Below are 26,839 nucleotides of genomic sequence, written 5' to 3'. Positions count from 1 at the left end.
TCTAACCAACTGAGCTATCCACATAATTATACACCTCTAGAGCTTTTGCAGTTGCATTTTAAAGATGGTTTTACTTACTTAAATTCCGCATGTCGCCAAAGTGGTTTGCAATCTGTCCAATTAAAACCCATCGACTCAATACAAAGCCCTTTAAAAAAAAAAAGTCGCTCGGTACTAAATAAAGGAGCAAGGGAGACCAAGTGCCTACCTAAAACAATAGGTTTTATTTGCCACTGGTACCTGAAATGCATTGTGAAAAAGGAATTCCACACAACTAGTGTAGCTTCAAAAAGGAATAGGTGGAAAACGGGACAGAAGTTTAAGACTATAAAGAGCTCTCCTTATACTCTTAATGAACCCAGGATAGTTTAGGTCCATCTAAGTGAGTCTCCTGTTTCTGGCAATGGTCAACGAGATGCTACTGTTGTTGTTCCTAAGCAACTAGTACTTAGAGCCTGACTGCCTCTGAACCTGTAGGATGCATCAAGCTATGATGAGTAACTAGACTTCTTCCAGGAATCTGTCTTAATTCTCTTTAAAAGCTACCTGGGCTGGTGTCCACCACCTCTTGTGGCGAGTTTGTTGTGTGAAGTACTTTGCTTTTGTCTGTTCTGATTAGTCTGTTGGTTCCATTGGATGACCCTAAGTTCAAGCAGTGGTGTGAAATTCCATGCAGGTGCTTAGGTTAGAGTAATTGCATACAGTGCTGTCCTTCCATTCACAGCAGGCTCTTTGATCCAGCAGAAGCTTCCATGAGTAGAGCAGGAAAGGAGGGAATGTACACTGATTTCCTCCCTCCTGCTGTGTCTCTCCCAAATCTGCCCCACAACAGTTTGAGAGGTGGCACAGAGATCTGGAGCTGCAGGAGAAAGGGAGCATTTTTGAGATTCACTTCCCTCTCTGTTCTGCTTATAGAAGCTTCTGCTGTTGCGTTGAGCCTTCTTTGAATGGGAGGGCAGCATGTTTTCTGTTTCTTTAAATTCTTCCTTGAACTTGTGCAATGTTGGGATACAAAAACAAGCAAATGAAATTCACCGTGCTTTCTTTTAAACAGATTTCCATGAATTCCAGCAATATCCCCGATCAAATACAGAATCTATCTATTAAAGGTTCTGAGGTACGACCACTATTAACATTACTTACGGTTTGGGTTGATGGGGTGGATTTTATGAGGTGTTTTGCACAATCAAACTAGCATGGGGTGTACGAGAGAGCACTGAGTAAGCAGCCTAAGGCTGGGTTTGGCATTCAGTGAAGTGGTTTCATGATAGCTCTCCACAACGCCAGTTTTCAACTTGCTACAGGTTTACTGTGCTACCAACTAGATTAGAAGTTATGCCATAACACATATTTTTTACCACGTGCCACAGTGATCGGTCCACATACTAACTGTGCAAAGTTAGCTGAATGTATTGGCCTTAAGCAAAATGGGCATTTGTGGTGAGAGGAGTTGAAACTGTGCCCCTGTCCAGAGTCTTCCTTCCTTCCTCTCCCTGTTCTCAGTTAGCCACAGTGATTCTTCATTTAGAGGCCCTTAACCTCATATTTGGGACGCGGGTCCCGCTGTGGGTTAAACCACAGAGCCTAGGACTTGCTGATCAGAAGGTCGGCGGTTCAAATCCCCTTGACGGGGTGAGCTCCCGTTGATCGGTCCTTGCTCCTGCCAACCTAGAAGTTCGAAAGCATGTCAAAATGCAAGTAGATAAATAGGTACCGCTCTGGCGGGAAGGTAAACGGCGTTTCCGTGCACTGCTCTGGTTCACCAGAAGCAGCTTAGTCATGCTGGCCACATGACCCGGAAGCTGTACACCGGCTCCCTTGGCCAATAAAGTGAGATGAGCGCCACAACCCCAGAGTCAGTCACGACTGGACCTAATGGTCAGGGGTCCCTTTACCTTTACCTAACCTCATATTTTATGTGTTGGACATATAAACAAAATGCACATTACCTGGTTTCTTACTAAATTCAATTCTACATTAAACCAGGGGGTGGCATAGTTAATACAATGGTGTTAAGCTTTGCCTTCTTAAGTGCAGGTTTGCAGTTTATTGGATTAATCTGGGAAATAGATTTAAGGTGAATGCTCTGTTATTGTCTTGTATCCGTTTTAAAGTTTGTTTTTGTAAGGTTAATTGTTTCTTCAGAAAGAATAAGTGTGTACTACTTTCTCTTTCCCTCTCTCTCTTTGGAACTTAGAATCGGCCTGCTGTTAGTAATGAATTTGGTGAAGTTCCATGTGCTGTGAATCTTGTTTTAAGACTAAGGTAAGAACTTTCATCTATTTGCCTTGGTGGGGTGGGGGGTCAGTGTTGTTAACTTTAATAACATTAGCAGAAACTAAGTGTTCACATAATCCTTTCTCAGTATGACCAATATGAATGGCATTCCCATGACTAATTGCTCTCTTTTAATTGCTTACTAAAAGAGAAGGGGTGGGGGTGGGGAGAGAAATAACTGAATATGACTGTAGCTCCAGGCTAAGGGTACCCTTCATTAAGTATTTTCTCTCCCCCCCCCCCCGCCTGCCTTTTTCATTCCATTGCAGGATCACAGTGAGAGATTTTTAATGAGTTTCTTTCACACTTCAGCAGTCAACCTCTGACGGAAATAAACCATGGCTGTATTACAACTCGCCTGCTCAGAACATTTTTACTGGGCAGGTTTGATCTGCAGCTGCAGGGAAAAAAATGACTGATATATTTTCAAAGAACATTTAGCCTTTTAGGAAATGATACAAATATGGTGTCAGGCTTTATAGTTTTTTTGGCAGTAGACAAAAGTTGATTTCCATTTTAAGAAAATGAGTCTGTAGTCTATTAATTGCTTCTTAACGAGCAAGTTTTTCAGAGGCCTAATTAATTTCCACAAAACTAGCTTAACATGCTTTTCATGTAGACGTAACCTAGTTTTTCTCTTTAGCTAACCTAAAATAACTTTGGAAACTGAAACTTCTTTCGTGTTGATCTACGTCTTAGTCCTTCTTTCAATGGAAGGAAGTCGTTATTTCTAATGTACTGTGGGAAGATTGAGTACTGGTCTCTTAGCTGTAGCAATGAGATTAATCAATGATACAGAAGAGCTCACTGCCACCCGTCCTCTTTGCATATCCAAAGATCTTTCCTCTAGTTTCTCATGTGATGTGGTCCTCTGCAAGTTTTCTGGAACCAGCCCAGTCGGTAGTTGCTAAGATAAGGACTTCTTTTGCATTTCCCATGTACTCTGTGATGGAAGGTATTTGACATGTATTTTGACATGTATGACATGAACTCCTCATTTTGTCAATAATGCAAAAAAGGGGGGGAAGAGAATTTAAAAATGGAAGCAAAAGTCACTTCGGCTTTCTCTTCCTAGTCAACCTTGCGCTCCCACGCCCTGGGAGATAGTGAAAATGCTGCAGGTTCATGTGCTCACTTCCTCCTGACCTAAATTCGCTTTCCCCCTGACCTCAGCAGGTCATCACATTTTGAAATTTCTTCTGTAGCTTGCCTATCCTGATGTCATGATGAAAAAACTTTCATTAGTCATTCTAATTATGCACCATAAATGTAGGGCAGAATCCATTGTAGCTCTATGTCTCTTCTTTGTCAGTGGAAGAATTTCTCCTTGCTCAATGGAATATTGTCCTTGTTTTGTCCCCTCCTATGTCCCCTGAAACATTTTCTCAGGCTTCCCTTAGCTCTTTGGCGCAAATTTGAGGAGGAGAGGGGGAGGAAGTCCCATTGTGCAAGTGAAAATCCTTGTGCTGATGGGACATGGTAGTATACGTTATACAAAATGTATTCCTCTTGATTGTAAAACAAAAATACCCTTTAAGCAGTTCTATGTATGCTTACCTGGGAGTAAGACCCATTAGATGTAGAGAAACTTGATTCTGAGTAAACCTCCCTAAGATTACTTTGTTAGTCTCTTTATTTACTCTTTTCCTCTGCCTCCATAGCAATAGTATTTTAGCAGTGCTCGAAAGAGATTTAATTTTATTGTAACTCCTTTTGTGACTATTACAGATTGTGAGACTCTGTAGAACTCTGTGTGCATTCATCTTGTAGAAGGGAAGGGCAGGCAATATTTCTATTCCTGCCAAATTTACAACGGCAGTCCAAGATAAGGAGTTTTATTTTTGCTATTTCACATGTTAATGGAAAGTGCTATGGCCAGTGTAGGAATGGCACAACCTGTTTTTGCTATTCATAGATGGGGGTTTGGTGGGGTTTTTTTCCTCCTCGTCTTTTTTAAAGCCTTTGTCGTAAAACTATTTGCCATTAACAAAAGCTGTGAGAGCACAATAAGCTATAACTATTCTATAAATTGTATTCAGTCTATCTGTTGCTTTCACCAGCCCTTTCTGCATGGAGAAAAGCGCTTATATTTTGTACCCTCACAAGCCCAATCTCTTGGTTTTATACGGTTTGCTTTATAATGCGCTGCATTGAGTTGGTATTAACATGAGTTCAAGCAGCTAAAATCTAGGGTTTTTGGCTTTACCCATCTCGACTACTTTCCTCCCGAGAAATTTTGTGCCACCACCTGCTGAGCTGATAGTTAAATCAAGTCGTTGATGTGACCTAAAAAGCACATTGAAGAATTTCCACTAAGAGCTGGCTGTAGTCTGATGAGTTTTTGCCAAGGAGTAATCGAACCATTACATGTTAATACATTCTCCTGGGAATTCCTACGCTTTTGTGATCGATCTTCACATGTACACACAAGGGTGAAGGGTGGAGAAGTGTCTTGGTGATCAAATCCCATTTTGGCTTCCCTTTTTTTAGACTGCTTTAAATTCTTTAATGACTAAATCTTTTCTTAAAAGCATTAGTTTGCCTTTTAAGAGCGGCAAACTTTTCTAAAGCCATTTCCTAGGCTCGTCACGAAGCAGTTCAGTATTAGTAATGCTTCTCTTACATCTGTTATTGCTGCAAAAATTGTAGGGATTTGATTGAATTCATGCTGGGTGCTGCAGAAAGGAAACGCTAGCAGAATTAGTGCTGTTCCACTGCAAATGGTATCCCTGTACCCCTGATCTCACCCATAAAGCCTACACTTTGTGGTTTTCAAGTGTCCATGAGAAGCAGTGTTCCTGAGCACAATCCCAGCCACACTCTACTTGCACTCCATGTAATGTGTAAGGAGTCCTGTTGTGAAATGCAGAAACACTCTCTCCTCTGCCCTGGCTTGTGGCCATGGACTAACAATTTGATAAATGAATTATTCTGATGTTTGGCAAAAGGCACATATTTAAAACTATCTATACGGGCCTGGTGTGCCCTTAAAGCTGCTATGTTGACCATTTCTCCATATAGAGGTTCACATCCTGCTACCAAAGAAACACTAGTAGCTAGAGAAAATTGAATTGTAGCAGCTATACTTCTGGGTTTAGACGTGACTTAGTACTGCACAGCATACAGTAATTAATTGAAACACTTTACAATCTTCAAGAGCTAGTATGTCTGTTAATGGGGGGAAATATCTTCTCTTCTTGGGATCCAGGAATATTTCTAAAATATTTGATCTCCAGCTTTAATTGCTTGACTTGCCTATACTTGTTTCTTGGCATTTTTTGACAAAAATGTAATATATAGCTTGTGCCAGAGGAGGTGGTTCCCTGGACGGTTAAGTCCAGTCAAAGGCGACTATGGAGTTGCGGCACGCATCTCGCTTTTCAGGCTGAGGAAGCCAGTGTTTGTCCACAGACAGCTTTCCAGGCCATGTGGCCAGCATGACTAAACCGCTTCTGGCGCAACAGAACTGTGATGGAAGCCAGAACACACGGAAATGCCATTGACCTTCATGCCACAGCGGTCCCTATTTATCCACTTGCACTGGTATGCTTTTGAACTTGCTAGGTTGGCAGAAGCTTGGACAAAGCAACAGGACCTCACCCCATCATGGGGATTCAAACTGCTGACCTTCTGATCGGCAAGTCCAAGAGGCTCAGTGGTTTAGACCACAGTGCCACCTGTGTCCTTTTTAACACAGAGGAGGACTCTGTGCCAAGAGCTGGTACTATGCATTTTACTATTTTTCAAAGCATTTTAAAATTCTAGGCTTGTGTGGTATTTTCACAGATCCAGAACACTCCAGCTAGAATATAGTGATTGTTTTGGCTGTAGGAATTAAGACAGCTATTCCTAGAGTACAGTTGACAAGTTCCAAGGTTCCTTTTTAATGGCTTTAATTATCCTCCAAGTATCTGGTGTAATCTGAGTTGGACTTATTTACATAAAATGAATATAATCCAGACCCATGCATACATTAATTTATTTATATACTGCTTTTTTAACTATGAAAATAGCTAAGAGATAAGAGATCTGTGAACAGATCTTTGAGGGGCCAAAACTGTGTGTTTCAGCAGAGTCTGAATTGCTGCCCAAAATAACATCTCTATTCTCCTTATAGTTTCACTTACCTGTGATACTATTGCATTCCCTTTGTCCCCATTACTGGTCATTGACCGTAATGAAGAGATGGAATTGAACTGCATTTTCCCCACGGTTTTAAACTGATCTAATAGCTTGGCTTTTTCCAAAGCCATTCACTGTGGTTTTCCAGTTTGAATAAACTTGGAAAATATGGTTTATTCAACTATGATTTTATTGCTTGATGCACGAACCACCTGTGTGTACGGTAAAAAGACTCATTCATATTTCAGATAATAATGGTGATTCTAAGATATGATCCTCTGAACTCTGCCCCTGAGATGCAGTTATTGGCAGTAACTGAAACGAGTGACATTTATGATGAAACTTCAGCATAACATTCATGTTGAAATTTGCACCATAAATGTACACTGCTTCTTTACAGCTTAATCGAAATGGTCAAAATGCAAACTTTAGAAAGTTAATTCTAATGCAAAGTTATTTTCAGTTCACTTTGATTTTACTTCCACAAAGACTTTCCCTCCACCTTGCGTTTAGGTGTATTGCATCATTTTTATCAAGGTTTCCCTGAACAGTAAAACTTAAATCAAACCATGATAACATATCTTATAGTAAAATTGACTTTGTGACACTCTATCAGTAAATCACCATCCAGAGAGACAGTGAACTCATTATAGTAGCCTTGAAATAGAAGTTGGGAGAACTGTAAAAGATTAATTTTGCATTTTCCCATCTTCCGTTCTTGGGAGCAAAACTTTTTTCAGCATCCGAGGCTTAATATAGTAGCCTGCCCCCACAAGTGTTACCTAATAAGGAGGGCCGTGCTTAACTTTTGTCAGTTATTTCCAGAATGAAAAGAAGTAAAGTAAATGCAATTATAAAAGAGGTTTAGGGTAAAAAACTGAAAGAGGAGCTGGAGCTCACAAGAGCAGTAATTTATAGCCAAATTACTGTTCCTTCCCCACCGCCGCCCCTCAGAAATGCTGTGTGTGTATATAACAATACAGAAAATTTTGATGCAGTCAGAGTAGGGGATGCTAGAGGCAGATTGGCAGTGCGAGAGAGGGATGGGCGGTGAGGAAAGAAAGAGCTGAACAGGAGGGATGGGTAATTGGAGCTGGCTCCTTTCTACTGGAGTGTTCAGCCCCTTCTTCAGCTTGCTTGCTTGCTTCTAATTTAAGGCAGCTGTCAGATGAATCCTTTACTTTAAGGCTGGATTTTTTTTTTGTGTGTGGAGAGCTTTTTTCCTCAGTTGATTTTCTTACTCATGAGCTGAGGCTGGGGCCAGAGCCCCTGGGTGTTTCACATGCCCATAACCATCTCGTTTCCATGATTGGAAAAATGGCTGCATTCCCATTTGACCCAAGTGCATGGCAGTGCAGATGCCTTAGGCATTACATACACACTTTGTGCATAGCTCCCACCCATGGGTACATGCAGAGAATGCCAAATAGCTTTCATAACTGGTAAAGATTGCTCTCCTGCAGTGTGCAAATCCTGCCTTTCTTCCCTAATGGAACCCATTGGGTGGCATCCATCCTAGCACTCACAGTTGGCAGATCTGCCAACTCATCTGCCTTCAGACCAATTACGTTGGATTGTGAACAGACAGGTGCTCAATAGCCTTATTGTGAGAGGAATAAGGTTACTAAGTATGGAATATGTTTCGACAGACAAGGAGGGAAGGGTTAGGATTTACTCTGTGGACAAAGGACACCCCAGTGCCAGGATATGCCATGTGTGGAAGGGTGGGCAACCAAGGTTTGTCAGTAATCTTTTGGTGAAGGAAGTACCCATGTAAATATGGGGTAAGGAGGATTAGAATTGGGCAGGGGGGATAAAAATCAATGATTAAAAAAAATTTAAAAATCAGATTTTTTAAAATTTAAATTGGATTTTTAAAATAAAATGCTTTTGGAGGAAAAATCTTTCCAAAGATAGTTTTCTATTTAAGTTACATTATAGTCCAAAGGCTATTCATCAGGAAATAAGGTTTTGTTTTAAGTTTTTAATGTGTGCTAAAACTCAGTCTAAGGGTTTTTGTTTTTTTAAAAAAAATGTAACTACATTAGTTAATAAGCATGGATACATATGCTATAATGTTATTGTTTTAGTTAAATAAATTGTTATTAAGGAAATGATTATTTTTCTCCTTCCAATAAAGTACAGCAGAAAAGTTGTCCAAATATAAACAGTTAAGTTATTAAACCTCACAATAATTTCATAATTATCTATGTATTTCTATTAGGATAACAAAATCAGTAATTTTTGATAAAACTGTAAAAACTTCTCTGAAAATTTATTATTCCAAAAATGAAATCTTCTTCTGGTTGCAAATATTAAGATTATACCAGCAAGAATGAGTATTTCTGCAAAAAAAATTATTTAAATCAAGTCTTACTGACTAGTGATTTAAATTTATTTGATTTAAATCATATCCACCCTGGAATTGGGTGGTTTATTCAGAGGCATGGTTTCAAAGACCACCCGTGCTTGACATGTGCTTGACATCACCTTCTCAGGAGATAAATTTATATGTTTAAAGTGGTATTATACCAAATAATTCTGGGAGGTGTTGTTTGTTTAGGATGCAGAGACATGCTCAGTGGCCCCTATTCCCCTCATGAAGCTACCCAGAGTGGTTTAGGAATCAATCTGCCCAGGGAATGGGCACTTAATCACAGCCTGTTCATAAAGATTGGTATAACCGTTCTATAAGATTTATATTCTTTGCCCAAATTGAGAGGAAGACAGGATGTGTTCCAATTTGTATGAAGTTCCTTGCTGTCAGAATTCTTCCACAGATGCAGGCTGTACACACACAGGAGATGGAAAGTCCAATAATTTTCAGCAACTGCAAATTGGGAGTTCTCATTTGAACCTCATTAGGGAGAAGGCAATGTCTTCTATCAAATTCCTCACTTCTATTGAACATACAACATCACCAAGTAAAGGCACATCTTACTGCCCAAACAAGGTCTAATTCCTTAAAGGTTAGAATATGCCCATCATCTTCCAAGTGAGTCTCCAGATTCAATGCACATTAATGTTTTGTGGGTTTTCGTGTGCGAAGAAGCTCACTGGTTCAAGGGATGCAAGACTGCAATCTCTGGTTGAAACACTGGAAGCAAGTTCACTTCATAACTCCTATCAATGCTTGCTCCGATTGTTCTGAGGAATGCTGAATATTGACTTAGTTGTACCATCTTTGAACAGGCAAGCACCATGTGTGCCTGCACACATTTTCCAAGCAGAGTGATTTCAAATCTTGAAACATGGTCAAAGAGCCCTTGGAACAATGGCACTGATCTTCAGCAGACTTTGGATATACTTGAGATAGTGGTGTGTTCTGATAGCTTTCATCATAACAGTGGCTGGTGTTGAGAATACTTAGGCAATGACTGTGCCAAATTGGGGTGACCGGATTTAAAATGACATTTTTGAAATTAGCAGAACTAAATGATATTGAAACCAGGCGTTATGGAATCTCAGCGCTGTTGAGCAAGCCAATAACCTCTACAGGCGATCTGCCACCTTCAGTCACAGAGGACAGCCATCATTTTAAGTGGATAATTTAGAGAAATTAAAGTCTGGATTTTTGTAAGAGCCTAATGATGATGAAGAATAAGAGTGAGATTATTTCAACCTTTGGTGTTCTACAAGAGCTTCTGCAAATTGGGAAAAATATGAAATGGTGGGAGGGGGCAGTGATTTTTGCTTCTCGCTGTTCCCCCCACTCACCTCCCAAAATCTCCAAAGAATTGTGGAACTGGTAGTATGATAATACACATTTTGGTATAGGCCTTTAAAATTTTAGGTCACGATATCATAGTCTACTGGAACAAGATATTGGTTCAGGACTATATGCAAAAGCAGCCATGGTTTAGTGTTATGAGCTGCAGTGAACTTTTTCACCCCAAGCCCCACATCCCTTCTGAGAAGACTTTCAAGGGCCGCGTGCTCGTTGTGTGGGGGGTCAGCAACCAAAGTGGGCAGAGCAATCAATGTAAATTTCATCTTTGTGCAACAGGCTAGTTTTTACACAAACTCACAGAACCCTCCATTATCCAGGCAGGCAGGCATGTAGGCAGGCAGGCAGGGAAGAAGTATTATCAGAGTTCGTGTGCACATTTTAGCCAGGCAAAACCACTTGTGGGGTGAAACAGGGCCAGTGAAGGATGTGGCCTGAGGAGAAGGGATGTACAGTGGTACCTCGGGTTAAGAAATTATTTCGTTCTGGAGGTCCGTTCTTAACCTGAAACTGTTCTTAACCTGAAGCACCACTTTAGCAAATGGGGCCTCCTGCTGCCACTGTGCTGCCACTGCACAATTTCTGTTCTCATCCTGAAGCAAAGTTCTTAACCCGAGGTAATATTTCTGGGTTAGCGGAGTCTGTAACCTGAAGCGTATGCAACCTGAAGCATATGTAACCCGAGGTACCACTGTAGCCTGCATCATCAGAAGGTCAGATAGGGAGGCCTGGCGGTCCCCATTTGGTCTCTTGGGCCTGAGGCTCTCCATCCCTGGTCTAGCCCATGGACATGTTTGCATTGCAAAGCCTGTCTTCTGGATTTGCGGTTTTATTTGTTTTATATACTACATGCTGGGTAGCTAGAATACATAGAAATATGCTTTAAGTTCCCATCAGATATTTTCATTAGCTGCTGCTTGGGGTGTGAGGGGAGCTTGCCTAATATGTGTAGCAGATAACGCAGTGATTGTAAAGTAGCCATGTGGATTCATCCGCAATGTGTAGTAATGGTCTCACATTCATCACAAAAGGCATGTTGTTAGAGAACACCATCAGTTCCCTGTTGCGTGGGGATTATAAAAGAATTTTCTTTTCCTTAGGTGTGCAATTGTAAAGGCTATTCTGTTCATCCTCCTAGGTCTAACTAGAGTTAAGTATAAAACTGTGTCTTCACATTAGCATTGCAGAGAGCTGTGTGCACAGGGAGGAATTTGCGTTGGGCCTGAGGTGTTGTGGCTCCAATTGTTGGTGGGTTCAATCCCAGCGGTGATTCATTTCCAGCTGAGAGAGAGTTAACGAGTAGAGATTCATGGCAACTGCAAAGATATCTTTACATTTAATTGGTGGTTCTGTCTGTTGAGATCATGCGATCTTTCCCCCAATTTATTTTACCCAGAGCTCTTGGATAATAAAAACACAAATTGTGAATGCTGCCTCCGCATAGAAAGGTAGAATTAGCCCACTGGAGAAGTTTATTGGTTTGTGTACTGTTTGGTAGTGTTCAGCAGCTAGAGGCTATGTTGTTTTTGCATTTTACAGTACTTTCCTCTTGTAGAGAGGTCAGTGTTGTGAATGGCAAGCACAGCCATTGTGCTATACTGTTAGCTGAAACTCTCCCCTTTCCCCCTTTTTATGAGGAGCTGGGGAAGTGAAATGAAAGTTCGCCACATCAGACATTAGCCCGGGTGCTTTTATTTCATGAAGACTCTATGCTAGACTACGGCACGTCTTAGGTTGGAGGCAAACAACATCCAAGAGAACTGGAGACAAACGGCATCTATGCTGCCTGATAGTTTCATCTGGTGTGCATGCTCATCCCTTTATGCAACATTTGTCTGCAGCCTTTAACAGGCTTTGAGGATTTTTGAAGCACTGCCACTACAAAATGCTGGAAATCTGCATGACTGGAGATGACAGTTGGAATAAGCTTGCACTTCGGTTGCGGGGTGAAATGTCTTCAGCCGTACAGTCTGATCTGCAGAGTGTTTGCCCAGATGTATGTCACACTGAGTTCAGCAAGACTTGCCATTTTAAAGTTTAGGATTGAGGCCATGTAGCACAATTCTGTGCATGCTTTGCTCCGGGGCTTACTCCTGAGGTAGGTGTGCATAGGATTGCAGCCTTGGATTCCATACACTGTATGCAACCCAAGGCACGTATGTTTGCTCCAGATGCATAGTGTGGAATGTGGTTGGAACCAATATTTTTCTGGAAGGAAAGAGTGGTAATTCCAGCCACTATCAGTCCCATGAAGTTTGTGTATAGGGAAAGATGCTCTGAACAGAGGAAGGACAGGCAGCCTGCAGAGTGCACAGGGCCAGGGTATGGAAGGAATTATGGAAGGAACAGGATAAAATGGAGGTTGGGAAAATGGACTGCCCTGTAAGAAATGTTACATTCTAAATGTTTATAACAAGGGAACCGAGTAAAAGTGCTGATGTACATGGGAGCCTGTCAGTTTGAAGTATGAATGCGAGTTCTAGGTATTTTTATGTGTGAGGACTCAGTCCATTTAAAAATGGGAATGAATGAGACTGTCTATAAAAAGTGAAATGACCAAAAATCAGTAAGACTCTTGGTATTAAACTGGAATAAGGAATTATAATGCAGCGGTCTGGCAGCCAATATTTTACTATATAGATATGGAACTATGCAAGTAATTTCCTACTATATCCTTGTTGAGTGAATTATTTTAGAATGGGGCTCTTCTCTAAATAATGAATGATTAATATAAGCACTTTGCCCAAATAATTGTTATAGAACACTGCTATTCTTAAGGATGTATGGGTTTTATGTACCTTGGTTTAAATCACATTTTTATACTCAATTTTATTCAGCTTTGTAGTGCCAGAGACATAGAAAAAGAAATATATTATTTGCTGCTCTTGCATTTCAAGTGGATTTTTAGAAGCTGGGAAGGAAAATCATGTTTGGAAAGACCAGGGAACACAATGGATCATTTATTAGGGTTTTTCTCGAGTTTTTCAAAGAATAATTGCACTATGTATTTAAGCTGCATTCAACCGGATCCAATGATACCTCTCATTGGAGGGGATTGCGAGCCAGCTTGTCTCACCTCTGAGGTCTCTTGCTGTCTGTGCAGGGGAATAAATACTGAACAGAATCCACCAGAGTAAAATCAGCCCACTCAGGCCTGTTCCACATGGTCAATTTCCACACAAAATCTGGCAATTGACTGCATGATGTGGACCTAGATACACTGAATTTTGGGTGAATTGCCTCGATTCCAGCATCACACCCTCTGAATGTGGGTGACCGGGGATGTTTGGGGCGGGCACACTCCCTCACCTCTGATCCAGTCCACTAGAGATTTTCCTCCTAATTACAGGCACTCTCCTTTTTTAAAGTCATTGTTGTAAATGTCATTTATCCCATGATCAACCTGTCTCAAGTGATCAGATTAGTACAAAAATGGGTGTGAATATGTTAAGTAATTTCAGTAAAAAAGTCAATATTGAGATTTATGGTCATGGAAGGATTGTTGGGAAACAGAAGGATGGGGTTTATTGGAGATGGGTGTAGTTGCTGAAATGGATCTCACCATTGTGCCATGTAACCTTTTGGTGGAAACGTCTGCTGTTCCAGTAGGAGTGTGACTGGCTAAGCAATCGTCGTGCCAACAAGGCACGCAGTAGCATCTAGTCAAGATAGCTCTCTGCCATCCATTGCTCATTGGCTGCATTTGACTCCTTCATAGGGCCACGCATTCACTGCCCTCCCTAATGCTTGTACCAACATGTTCTGCGCACTGAGCCCAAACTTGTCTGTCTTAAAATCTGCATTCGGCTTCATCTACCCTGAAAAGAGTCTTGACCACTCTGTTGTTTGCCCCTTTTAGTGGCCTTTATCACATCCTTTGCAAGCTGTACATGGCCCGTCTTCTTAGCCACAGTGCATTGATTAGTTTCTTAGCCACAGTTTCTTCAGTTAGTTTCTTAGCCATGGTGCATTGATTAGTGGTACCTCTTCTTGTCACTTCTTGTAACTGCTATCTCAAGGGGTACAAAAAAGAACGAAGAAGGAACTGAGATCCAGATGAAACAAACGTTTTACAAAACAACTCCTCCTGGACACAGGGAGAGATCTGGAGATCTACAAACACTGCCATATCCTCATCCACCAATATTCTCCCCGGTCTTGAGAGAGTAGGGATGCCACAATTCCTCCTCAGTTGGGTAGGTGGGTGTGGTGTTTTGTGTTAAAACAGTGGACTGTACCAGAGGGTCTCTGCTGTTGTGGTGTAGTGGTTAAGAGTAGTAGACTCGTAATCTGGGGAACCGGGTTTGTGTCTCCGCTCCTCCATATGCAGCTGCTGGGTGACCTTGGGCCAGTCACACTTCTCTGAAGTCTCTCAGCCTCACTCACCTCACAGAGTGTTTGTTGTGGGGGAGGAAGGGAAAGGAGAATGTTAGCCGCTTTGAGACTCCTTCGGCTAGTGATAAAGCAGAATATCAAATCCAAACTCTTCTTGGACAAACAGTTTAGCTTTGGAGTTGTGCCGGAGAACGGAGAGCCTAGGAAGTAAGATCTCAAAACCCTGACTATGCGCCTTGCATAGTCCACCTTGCATATAGAATGCATGTAGAAACACAAAGGTCAGAGATTATTGTTTCCGGGTTTGTGAAAACAGAACTTTGGGTTACCACAGAGAGTATAAGTCAAGTGTTTGTGGAGGAGGTCCTAATTTCCCTGAAGCCCTAAGTTGCAAATTACAGTCAATAGTCTCTTCTCGGTGGACAGTACTGAGGGTCATTTTTAATTATTATTATTATTATTATTATTATTATTTGCATTGTAGGATTGTACTCTGTGCTGTAAGACATTTAATTTTTTGTTTTTAACCTTGCCGCTTTTACCTGTGTGAATGATCAATTTCGTTTTTTTAGCAGCTGAGTACCTCTCCCTCTCTATTTTTTTTTTTTTTAAATCACATATAAATGGTTGATTCAATTTATTAAGGTAAATCGAACTCAGTACCTTTTTGGACAGCTCAGTAACTCACATTATACACCTGCATGTAGACTGCTGCACTTTCAGCATCCAAAGTCATACTTTCTTTTCTTTTTGCATATTGCATTGGCTCATACTAACAGTAGCTTTATATCTGTCTCTTAGATTATAAGGAGAGGTTCAAGAAGCTCCATTTGCTTCTCTCTCCACCCCTAATATTCATAGGGACATCTGTGTGAGTCCAGATGCAAGTGAATAGATGGGGCTTTCAGCTAAAGCCCCCTCTCTCCAGCATCTTGTGAGCAGATCTGATACTTCCTGTGGGCTCTGAAAAGTTCCTACTTTCCACCCTTCAAAATAAAAGAAACCTTCTGTTTAATGGTCGGAGCTACTGAAGGCAGCAAATGAACTTTACCATTGCCTCTCACTAATCGAAACAGTTCTGCATGGTTGTTTGGCTGCATAATACTGCACTATGCAATATCCATTTGGTCTGACTAAAGAACGGGATAACAAGAAATTAATTCACCTTTTGAATCGCGCCTGCTATACTTAGCAGCTGGATACTTCTTTTGCTGCGCTCATTTTGCAAAAGTTGTATCTGTTGTCTTGCCAATCCATTTTTGTTGTTCTTGCGTGATCGTGTTTTTGTGACTGTGTGACATTTTCTTAATATGTGTTTAGCAAGTGATAATAGTTCTGAGTCATGGCTGAGCGTGCCTGGATGTTGGATTTAGTTTTCCCACAGCAAGACTTCATGGCCTGGTACACTGAAATATGAGTCTGCTTACAGTTTCCATGCTGAGGAACAGAAGAATAATGGACCGCAAAACACATTTCACTGCTATTAGCTTTTCAAGCAGATTGAGCTATTCGCCAGGAGAGGGAAAAAGTGCGCTACAGCAATTATGTTTGTATCTGGTCTTTGCCCACTTGCTGTTTCCAAAATGAGATGGCTGTCTTCTTTTTTCCTCTCCCTATGCCCCCACTTCTGTCCTCGGGCAAAGGAGATTGTTTTATTGACAAATGGGAAAGTGTCAATCAATATGAAAGTGGAAGTGCAGGATTAGCCGCATTATCAGAACATAAAGTTGTTTATGTTGTGTGTGGCACACATGTTAAACATGCTCTATCCTGCATGGGCAGATTGACACCGAACTCAGCGAAAATGTTAAAATAAATGATGTAATTAAATAGAAACATGCTAATGTTAACTACCTGCCCACCTTCAGGCGTATTCTAGAAGGGATTGCCAGGATTAATATCTCCTTATGTTATATGCATTCTTACATACAAAGCTGTTACAAAATCCGTGCGCTACCGAACTTTTTATGGTACTAGCAAAACACCTATCACTATGAATTGAGGAAAGAGGAGTGAAATTAGTCTCATGCTGCTCTGGAGCTGTCTATATGCACAATACCTTTTTCTGTTTTTTAGTGGAAGGTGAGGAGAGGAGGTTTTCTCTCAGTGAAATGTGTCTTCAGGAGCAGGACTTCAGAAACACAGGAAGTTGCTACCTTAATCTATCTACCTCAGTATTCTCTACACTTGACTGGCAGCAGTTCCCCAGGGGTTCAGGGAGTATGTCTCAGGTGTACCTGGACATGCCGTGGATTGAACTTTGAATTTTTTTACATGCAAAGTATGTGGTCTGCAGCTGAGCCATGGCCTTTTCAATCTTAACTGTGTGGCCTTTCTGCAATCTACGTGCCCACAGGTGTGAGGGGCAGCCATAGTAATGGACACTGTTGGGAAGTAGCTAAACCCGGTGATCCAACTTTTGTCCAGGTGAGCTGGTTTTCACTCCCCCACCCCCTGCTGATTTGTTGAATTTTGCATATGTGATCTCAAGGCTGAAATCAAGTGATTTCTTGCAGCCCATTCCTGAAAATGTTGTTTTTTTTTTAAAAAAAAATATTTATTAAATTCCCCAACATTTCAAAAGGGCGTAGGACATCAGTGAAATCAACCAAAGGTCTGCTTAAAAAGGAACGTTTTTGCCTGGTCCCTAAAGGTGTATAATGAAGGTGCCAGGAAAACTTCCCTGGGGTGAGCATTCTACAAATGGGGAGCCACTGCAGAGAAGACCCTTTCTCATGTTGCCACCCTCTGGACCCCACGGGGAGGAGGCACACAAAGAAGGGCCTCAGGAGATGATCTCAGGGTCCGGGTAGGTTTATATGGAAAGAGGTAGTCCTTGAGGTATTGCGGTCCTGAGCCGTTTAAGGCTTTATAGGTCAAAACCAGCACTTTGAATTGGGCCCGGAAAGCAATAGTTAGCCAGTGCAGTCAGACCAGATCGGTGTAACCCTCTTCCTCCGGTAAGCGACCTGGCCACTGAATTCTGTACTAGCTGAAGTTTCCAAACTGTCTTCAGAGGCAGCCCTACGTATTAAGTTCCCTTTACATAAGAAGGGCAGCATTTTTCAAAACAGATGTGCAGACTAATTTTTTGTTGAAAGCTCAGTTTATAAAACTGAAAGAGAAATAAAACTTAACCTGCTGACTTTAGCGTGCTTGTAAGGGCTCTGCTGAGTGTTTGGGCAAGTGATAGCACTTCTCTCTTGAATTCGATTCCGTAATGCTTGTTTGTTTTCTTCCTTCTCATTTAACCTTACTCCTCTTCAGCTTAGTGATGCTGTGAAAATAAAGTCTCAAAAGAATGCCTGAAAGCTCTTGGGGCAGCACAGTGCTGTGGATTCAGACCCTTATGATGGTTGCCCCCCCCCCCCCATTTCAGTGGCAGAATATAGAATTCGCGATGTATGAGTGGGGAGCCTTCAGCTTTCTAGCTGTTCTTTGACTACCACTCCCGTCATTCCTGAGCATTGGCTATTTTGATGGGATTAGGAGTGCAACAACATCTAGAGCAGTGTTTCCCAACCTTGTGCCTCCAGCTGTTTTTGAACTACAACTCCCATCATCCCTGACTAGCAAGACCAGTGGCAAGGGATGATGGGAATTGTAGTCCAAAAACAGCTGGAGGCACAAGGTTGGGAAACACTGATCTAGAGGGTCGCAGGTTTCCCACCTGCGCCATAAGCACAGTTTCACTCAGAAATAAGGGTAGAAATACAAGACAAAAACTTGGAGGAACTTGAATTGAGTTTTCTGATTGTAATCTAGCCCTTTACTATTCAGGGAGAGAGTGCTGAGTTATATTTATACTTCTTTTGGTACAGAACAAAACTTACTTCTCTCTCATACTTTTTTCTTTAAAAAAATTGGATGCTCATAAAACTGAATGTAGACGTGTGTAATTTTAGATTTGAAAAAAATGCAATATGGTTAAACTCTCCCCCCCCCCCTTTCAGGGTTTTCCCTTGTGTTGATGCCCTTGTGCATTTGTGATGCACTTGGGGAAAGACAAGGCCATAAAACTGCAAAATACTGCCTACATATTAATAGCAACTTATTTATGAAGCTTGAATACATTTGGAATGCACAAAGCTTGCACTTCATTACATTTTGATGTGTTTACCGTGGCTCCTTTTTTTCTCCCTCCAGGAATTCCAGAAAGGAACTTAATGACATACGATTTGAGTTTACTCCAGGCAGAGGTAAGACTTTTAATTGAAATTATGCTTTTATGGCTCCAAATGGTATTTCGGAAATTGATTTCTGCTTTATAGTTTAATATAAATTAGCTCTGTGAAATCGCTTGTACCAACCAAATGTTTTATATTACGCTACTTAACTGAAACAAAACTAGTGCCAAGTGTGTAAATTTTTAGTGGCATAGTTGTGGAATGTTTTGGTTCAAGGTAGAGGATACTAAAGAGAGAAAGAGATAGAGGGAAAGAGCGAGAAAGAGAGCACTCTATCAGTCTCTCTGAAAATTAATGTAATGAAGTGCGCAGTTCAAAGCAATCCTGCTGATAACTGACCTCAGAGTTGTACAGCATATGAGTTACTGTGGCATACCAATAAGTGATGGCTATGTAAAAATTGTTAACTGCAGGGCAGAATATAAAGAGTGTGGGAGCCTTGGCAGTGAAGATTCTACTAACCAACCCCCTAGGGTACAATCTAGCAGTTTCAATTGCAGGGAGACACTGCAGCCTCGTAGCTCTTCTCATCTCTGCAGGATGTTTCGCCTAGTGCTGACTCCTTATCGATGTGCCCCAAAGGCACCACATGGGACCATCTTGGGTACTAAGCTTCAGCACAGTTGACTTCTCATTATGAGCACATTTGCGACCCAGGGGGGTGGGGAAGAATTGGCTGCATTGTGTGTCAGGCTGCCATCTCCCAAGTGCCATTGTGGCAACTTGCCTGCATGGCACTGTTCCTGTCATCAGGATTCCTTACTTCGAGGAAGTCTGCGTGTAAGAAAATGGCTCTGGCATTGCGATGCACGAATCTACACTTCCTTGGATTGTTAAAAAGGGAGTCATCTTCTCGTACAGCTTTTCCCATGCTGTCTCTTGCACAATGCCACGGTTGCAGGTTGCCGGTTAAGCTGGTCAATGAAGGCCCGGGCAGTAGTAATAAGACTGTGCAAACGACGTCTCTTTGGGCCACTGCTTCAAAGTGGGAGGGGCTGCCAAAGATGGTTCTGGCCATTTGAATCTTCTGAAAAAGTCAGGTGGGGAGGTTGCAAGTTGCTGTTCTAGTAGTTCTAGGACTACTTTTGGATATTAATCGGCCTGCTGGTAAGTTTTTATGCTCACTTAATTTTATTTAATATATTTAAAATGAACTGTTACTTATAGAACTGTTAGCGCTGTAGGGAGATTGCAAGTTTGATTACCTATTAGGAGTATTTTATTTAGGCTGTTATTTTTGTAAGCTGCCTTTCATGTGGAAAATGTCGCATATAAATAGATTGACTAGGACTGTTTAGGTATTAGGAGCTACATTGAAACCTTAGTGGTTTGGGGTAAGAAAATTCTATTGGGAACACCAAGATCCAGTGGGTGTATTTTTTGTAGTATGTTTGCTTCTAGTGCTGTTAACTTTGGGTGATAATGGCATTTGGTGGTGATATAGTAATTCAGGCCAAGATAGATACTAGCCTGGGGGTTGACCCCCTTTTGTTACAAAGGTCCATACAGCACCCCTAATGCCTATTGCTATGGTCAAGCCATTTGCAGTACTTAAGAACAGAGTCACATTCTCTGCAGAACACATGTCCTTTATCACAAACCCTGGTTCTGATGAAACAAGTATGTAGGGCATGCATCTGCCTTTAAATGCAAGTATGCCAGCAATGCTGTGCAATGTTCGGAAACCCTGGAACATTGCATTTGTGATGGGAAGTAGCAGTTTGCACATGGCAGTTCATAGAATCCTAGAATTGTAGAGTTGGAGGGGACCCTGAGGATCATCAAGTCCAACCCACGGCGATGCAGGAATAAGCAGTTGTCCCATATGGGAATCGAACCTGCAACCTTGACATGATCAGCACCACGCTTTAACCAACTGAGCTATCCAGTTTGCGTTTGCTTCATAAACTGTGGGCCTGCCTTAACAGCGTACACACTTCCAAAAGCCATCTTGATGAACTTAAACACTTTCAATATACAAAATATTACGATGGAAGGCTTTATCCAAAGCTGTTCAAGCTTAACCTTTTCACCAAGTAAACGGTAAACTTGGACTTCATTGCCTGCACAAAAGAGAACGATGCACTCAACAGGGCTTTCCTTTTTGAAGTTTTTGTTGCAGCAAATCTGAGCGCTGAAGACATAAGTCACTTAGGGGAGAAACATACAGCAGCAGCATGTGTTTATATGGCTGCTAGAGCTTCTGTGGTGGAAGACCCAGCTGTCCACACATGCCTCTCTCCTTACATATCCATTTAGGGTTTTTATTTATTGTGGCATCAAGTGCTGCCATGTCATTGTGGTCCTAATACAGGAATATGTTACTTTTAGTTGAGATAACTAAAATGTCGTAGCATTGAAGGGTTACACAGATCATGGAAGTCTTGGAAGGCTTATACGCTACTCAGTACCTGTAGGCAGGACCGTATCAATCCTTTACATGGGGAGAAAGTTGTTTAGAGTGTTGTCTTTTCCTCCGCAACACTTTTACGTCGAGCCAGTGCAAACACTTGCTTCTGAAGCTGTTCGTGAATTTGGGTCTAGCTGCTCCTTGTGTCCTGAACTGAAAGCTCTTATTAAAAGTGAGGGATGGAAAAAGACTGTGTGGCTCTCAGGCCCTGTTTATTTCATAGGCCCCCTTAACTTTCCTACATTCATTACAATGTGGATACCTAATTACATGGCTGAGGAGGAATTCCACTGGCTTAAACAAAGGAGCTTTATAGGATTGGTGAAGAATTAAACAATTAACCCTGTGCTTTTGAATGTGTGTAGAAAATGAGAGAACTATCAGTGGTGGAGTACATGGTGCCTCTAACAAAAATAAGTTTTGGTTTTAAGCACCCTTTGGTAATGGACGTCCATAGATTAAAATTACTTTTATAACAAATTTCCCCGGCTTATTTTTGTTTTGTTTTGTCCCCCCCCCCCCGTTTAATTATGACTAATACATATTCATTTCACGTTCCACACAGACACAGCAGATGGCGTTTCTCAAGAGCTGTTCTCTGCAGGCCTGGTTGACGGCCACGATGTAGTCATAGGTAAATCACGTTTCGTTTTGAAATTACACTGTTGCTGTAACTCAGTATGGTTAAATGGATAAGGGCCCATTCACAACCTCTCTTATTCTTTGGTTTTGCACAAAAAGGACCCGTGTTATCAAAACTTCATTGACTACCATCGATTCTCAAGGGAATCCTCAGCATGATTTCTAATATAAATAAGCAATACAGTACTTCAGTGTGGTTTAACTAAGATATTTTTATTTAGCTTCAGTGATTATCTCTGCCTCCTGGTGGAGTTCTTGCTTGTTTGGTAACATAAAATGTTCAGCTTCATTTGGAACTCTTTTGTATCTGTGGTGTTAGGATCTATGCGTATGCTTCTAAAAGTATGAGGTTTTCTTCTCTTCTGACCCCCCCCCCAAAAAAAAACCACACACACACCCCACAGCATTTCAGGCTGAGATTTTCACAGAAATAGGCCTTACAAAAGGCTCCAACATATCTTTTGGCCACCAACATCCTGTCCCTAAGAAAAATGAGCTTTCTTTATGGTTCTCATAACCTTCCAGTGTCCCCCATAGACATGAGAAGGAGATCCAGAAAATGAAAGAGAAAGAGAAGAGAGTGTTCAACTTCCTCTGATACAAAGATAGGGCCTATTGGATGAACTCATTAAAGAGGGAAGATTCCCAGTGTCTGCCAAAAATGCATATAAGCTACTTGCTTACTGGTGTGTACAACTTGATTTACTGACATTTCTCCTCACCAAAACAATCTTCTCAGGGTTTTTTTCCTACAGGGATTGCTGTTTAGCTAAATTTATTTTTTTTAGGAAGGAACAGGTTCCATCAGTTCCCAAAGCACCCTGACTGAAAGCAACCGGTATGTTGCAATTCCACTTTTCAGCTGAAGCATGCAGAGAAGCAACCTGTAGATAATAATAATTTATTATTTATACCCCGCCCATCTGGCTGGGTTTGCCCAGCCACTCTGGGTGGCTCCCAACAGAATATTAAAAACACAATAAAACATCAAACATTAAAAACTTCCCTAAACAGAGCTGCCTTCAGATGTCTTCTGAAAGTCAGATAGCTGTTTATTTCTTTGACATCTGATGGGAGGGCAGGCGCCACTACTGAGAAGGCCCTCTGCCTGGTTCCCTGTAACCTCACTTCTTGCAGGGAGGGAACCACCAGAAGGCCCTTGGAGCTGGACCTCAGTGTCTGGGCTGAACAATGGGAGTGGAGATGCTCCTTCAGGTATACTGGGCAGAGGCCGTTTAGGGCTTTAAGGTCAGCACCAACACTTTGAATTGTGCCCGGAAACGTACTGGGAACCAATGTTGGTCTTTCAGGACTGGTGTCATGTGGTCTCAGTGGCCACTCCCAGTCACCAGTCAAGCTGCTACATTCTGGATTAGTTGTAGTTTCCGGGTCACCTTCAATGGTAGCCCCACGTAGAGCGTGTTGCAGTAGTCCAAGTGGGAGATAACTAGAGCATGCACCACTCTGGCGAGACAGTCTGTGGGCAGGTAGGGTCTCAGCCTGCGTACCAGATCAAAGTGCAGACAAAACTCTCAGGTTCTGTGAAAGCCTTGTGAGATTGATCTTCCAGTAGGTTTTATAGAATTGTAGAGTTGGAAGGGACTCGGAGGGCCATCTGGTCCAACCCCCTGTAAGGCAGGAATCTCAACTAAAGCATCCATGACAGGTGGCCATCCAACCTCTGCCTAAACACACACACACCTGAAGCTACAGAAGCAGAAAGATACCGTATTTTTCGCGCTATAGGACACACTTTTCCCCCTCCAAAAATGAAGGGGAAATGTGTGTGCGTCCTATGGGGCAAATGCAGGCTTTCGCTGAAGCCTGGAGAGCGAGAGGGGTCGGTGCGCACCGACCCCTCGCTCTCCAGGCTTCAGGAAGCTATTCGCAAGCCTTGGGAGCCCGGCGGGAGTGCCCGCCGGGCTCCCAAGGCTTGCAGGCAGCAGCCTGCAGCCCGAAGCACGTGGTGCCCTGCGGAGCACACCCCGTGCTTCGGGCAGATATCCGCAAGCCTTGCGCACCCGGCAGGACCTCCCGCCAGGCTTGCGGGCGGCAGCCTGTTCTGGGGGTTGGGGTCGGGGGAAGCTCGGGCTTCCCCCCCCCAGCCCCGCAAGCTCCCAGAGCAATGCCAAAGCTGCGCTCAGCTTCGGCATCGCTCTGGCTCCTGTTCTGGGGTCAGGGGAAGCTGGGGCTTCCCCCGCCCCAGCCCCGTGCGTGGGGGGGAAATGATTTTCCCCCCTTTATCCGCCCCCCAAATCTAGGTGCGTCCTATGGGCCGGTGCGTCCTATGGGGCGAAAAATACGGTAATGGTTTGAGATGGTAGGTGGCATTTACCTCTGCCCCTTTTTCTTCCTATTGCATCAGCCAAGTACTTCATTGAGGGAATCTGGAACAGTGTCCCATAGCACACACCAGACCTGCTGTTTGTCCTCCAAAGCCATTGGGTCATGAGTGTGCTTGCTTTTTAAGTTAGAACCTTTATTCCTGATCCTAACTTTGGTATGTGGGTGAAACGTTCATGTGTAGAGAACTAACCTATCAGGTGACGCCCCCTCCCCCACCACCTGTAGTCAAGTGGTTCAGTCTAGACATAGGTTTTATTACTTAAGTGAGAAATTGAGCCCTCTGGTTCCAATTTAAACCTTTTTGGTGTTGACTGGCTGTCCTTCCCACCAGCCCTAGCCAGCATCGCCCAGTTCTCGGGGATGATGGTAGCTGGAGTCGTACAAACATCTGGAAGGCTACAGATTAAGCACCCCGCCTATATAAATAGGTAACAAAGATGGTAACTGCAACTGGCTTTGACAAGCTGACTGGGAAATCTCTGGTGTAAAATAAATGTAAAATATCATTGAAGGAATTTTCTCCAGTGCCCTCTTCAGCCTATGAAGTTTGTACAGCAAGCTTTGCATTTTGAATTTACTCTGAATATATATATATATTTAAGATAATAGGAGGCTTATGCCTTGGTAACCAAGAGGGGTTGAAATATTATATGACATCGACTTCTGGTGAGACTTGAGTAAAGAAGAATTGTTTGTTTAGTCTTTGCGCAATGTGTTTAAAAAGAAAAGGCATAAAAGGTTAACCGAAATAGCGTACTTTAACATAATTTCTCGCCATACTTCAGTCGGATTGGTCAGACACATAAGAGTGAATTTGCTTAAGGATATGAAAATAACAGTATTCTTTCTCTTGAAAAATCCCATAGTGACTTGCTGCATGGCATGGTTTGCCTTCGTAATGTAAAAGTCGCTTGCTTCAGTTTTATATTAAAAGAGAGATCAAAGTGCATACAGTCTCTGCCTAATTTGCAATGGCATTTGTAGTTAAAGCACAGGAGAATATTGTAAAGCTTCTGAAGACTTGCCACTTCTGCTTTCATCATTTTCCCTGCCTATTTATTTCCCCGTCTTCTACACCTCCGTCTCTTGATACATACATCTAGCTGAAGATGGAATTTAGATGTCTTTTTGCGCAGCTTTCCATCCTGCTCCTTAATGCACTGTGAATCGTTAAGATACGGGAAAGCCATGAAACAGTAACATGCATGGCCAGGGGTACAAAACACAACAGAAACCCTTTTCACAAAGCACTGTCTGTCTCAAAACTTCATGACTCGATCCTTGTTTCAGAAGGCTTTAGGTTGTCTGTCTGTCTGTCTGTCTGTCTGTCTGTCTGTCTGTCTCTCTCTCTCTCGTATTTTTTTCAAGTTGCTTCTTGGATAAAATAGTGGTATTAATTTCCCCACCTATTCTTGATCTCCACTTTGTGTGTTCCTGTCCTTCAAAACCTCATTCACAAATCACCAGGATTCACTTTAGTATTCCTCAGAGAGAATTTGATAATGTAACGGGGGGCTAAACTAAATTTTGGACAGCAGACCCCCTGTAACATTCTCACAGCTTTTATTTTTTATTTTTTAAGGAAAAGCTGCTGTAGCAGGTGACCATTTTGAGCAGTGAATCAATGCGGGAGAGAAACCATTTGACCCTTTTAGTTTTTCTGCTCAGAACTAGGATTGAAATACAGGAATGTGTGTCTGCACTTGTGCACATCAGAGGTTATTTTTAACCTTATGATGTTTCTGAGCAAAGTGTGGCTTCTCTTCTTAACAGTTAGCTGACAGTGCAATTTGCAGGGGTTACTTGCAGGCATTCCCTTGATCTGCACCTCTATCTGCCATTGCGTCCTATCTCAAAACAAAGGTATCGTTGTGTTTCAAACCCAAGTAGTTTCTTCAGGGGAGATACCTTGAGTTAACAGGAATTGGTTGTCAAATAACATTTCCTGTTTTGATTAAAATATAAGGACTGAAATTTGTCAAGAGCTTCTGCTTGATCTTTCTTCAGTAGTCAGTTTTATGAAAGTGATGGTAGATGTTGACAATGGAGACACTGATTGATAACTGCCAGGCTAGTATGAAGTGGTACACCTTGATTTTTAATAACCCACACAAGTACTTTATGCTGTACTGTGTATGTTTTTCAAGTGTTCTCCCATGACTGCAAACCTGCCTTTTGAGCATCTCTTGTGTGTATTGACGTGGAATGTAGGCTGTGGGAGAGTCTGAACCAGGGTCATAGCCTAGGTTACCGAAGCCCGGCCCCGCTGGAGCACTGGGTGGCTGGGTAATGGATGGAGTACACATGCGCATTCAACTGCCTAATGGCATCTACGTAACCCAGGAGATCATAGCCATAGAGATAAGAAGAGTCATTTCCTTGTCTGCAGAGGTCACTTCCAGGTTCACATGCAGAAGCCGTTTTCAGTGGAGCCCACAGCTGTATTGAGGCAGCACTGGCTGTTGAAATTTTGTGCTCCTAACAATTTTGCTCCCAGGGCAACCACCCCTGTGGCCCCTCCACACTATGCCACTGGTCTGAACTGTAGCCAGCACAAGAGTGTTCTGTGGCACCTTTGATGACTAACAGATTTATTATGACATAAGATTTTGTGAGCATGGAAAAATGCACAAGGCACTTTCAGTATTGTATAGAAACTTCTTTAATCAATATCCATGGGTAATATTCAAGTAGGTTTTACTCAGAATAGACCCATTGAAATGAATGACCCTAACTGACATGTTCAGCATGGCTACTTTGAGTAAAACTTGGTTGACTACAAGTTCTGCATAT

General features: G+C 42.2%; 1 protein-coding gene across 1 annotated transcript in view; it reads left to right on the top strand.

Moving 5' to 3' along the window:
• Positions 1-26,839, top strand: part of STK39 (serine/threonine kinase 39) — a 105,476-nt gene that overhangs the window by 69,365 nt on the left and 9,272 nt on the right. Inside the window, 4 exon segments of the mRNA XM_081872183.1 lie at positions 1,055-1,117; positions 2,198-2,265; positions 18,608-18,660; positions 21,624-21,692. Coding sequence (XP_081728309.1) covers positions 1,055-1,117; positions 2,198-2,265; positions 18,608-18,660; positions 21,624-21,692 — 253 coding nt within the window.

Source organism: Podarcis erhardii (genome assembly GCF_964252035.2).
Source record: "Podarcis erhardii genome assembly, chromosome: 1".
Classification (NCBI taxonomy): Eukaryota; Metazoa; Chordata; class Lepidosauria; order Squamata; family Lacertidae; genus Podarcis; species Podarcis erhardii.
This window is presented reverse-complemented; position numbering and strand designations above follow the sequence as displayed.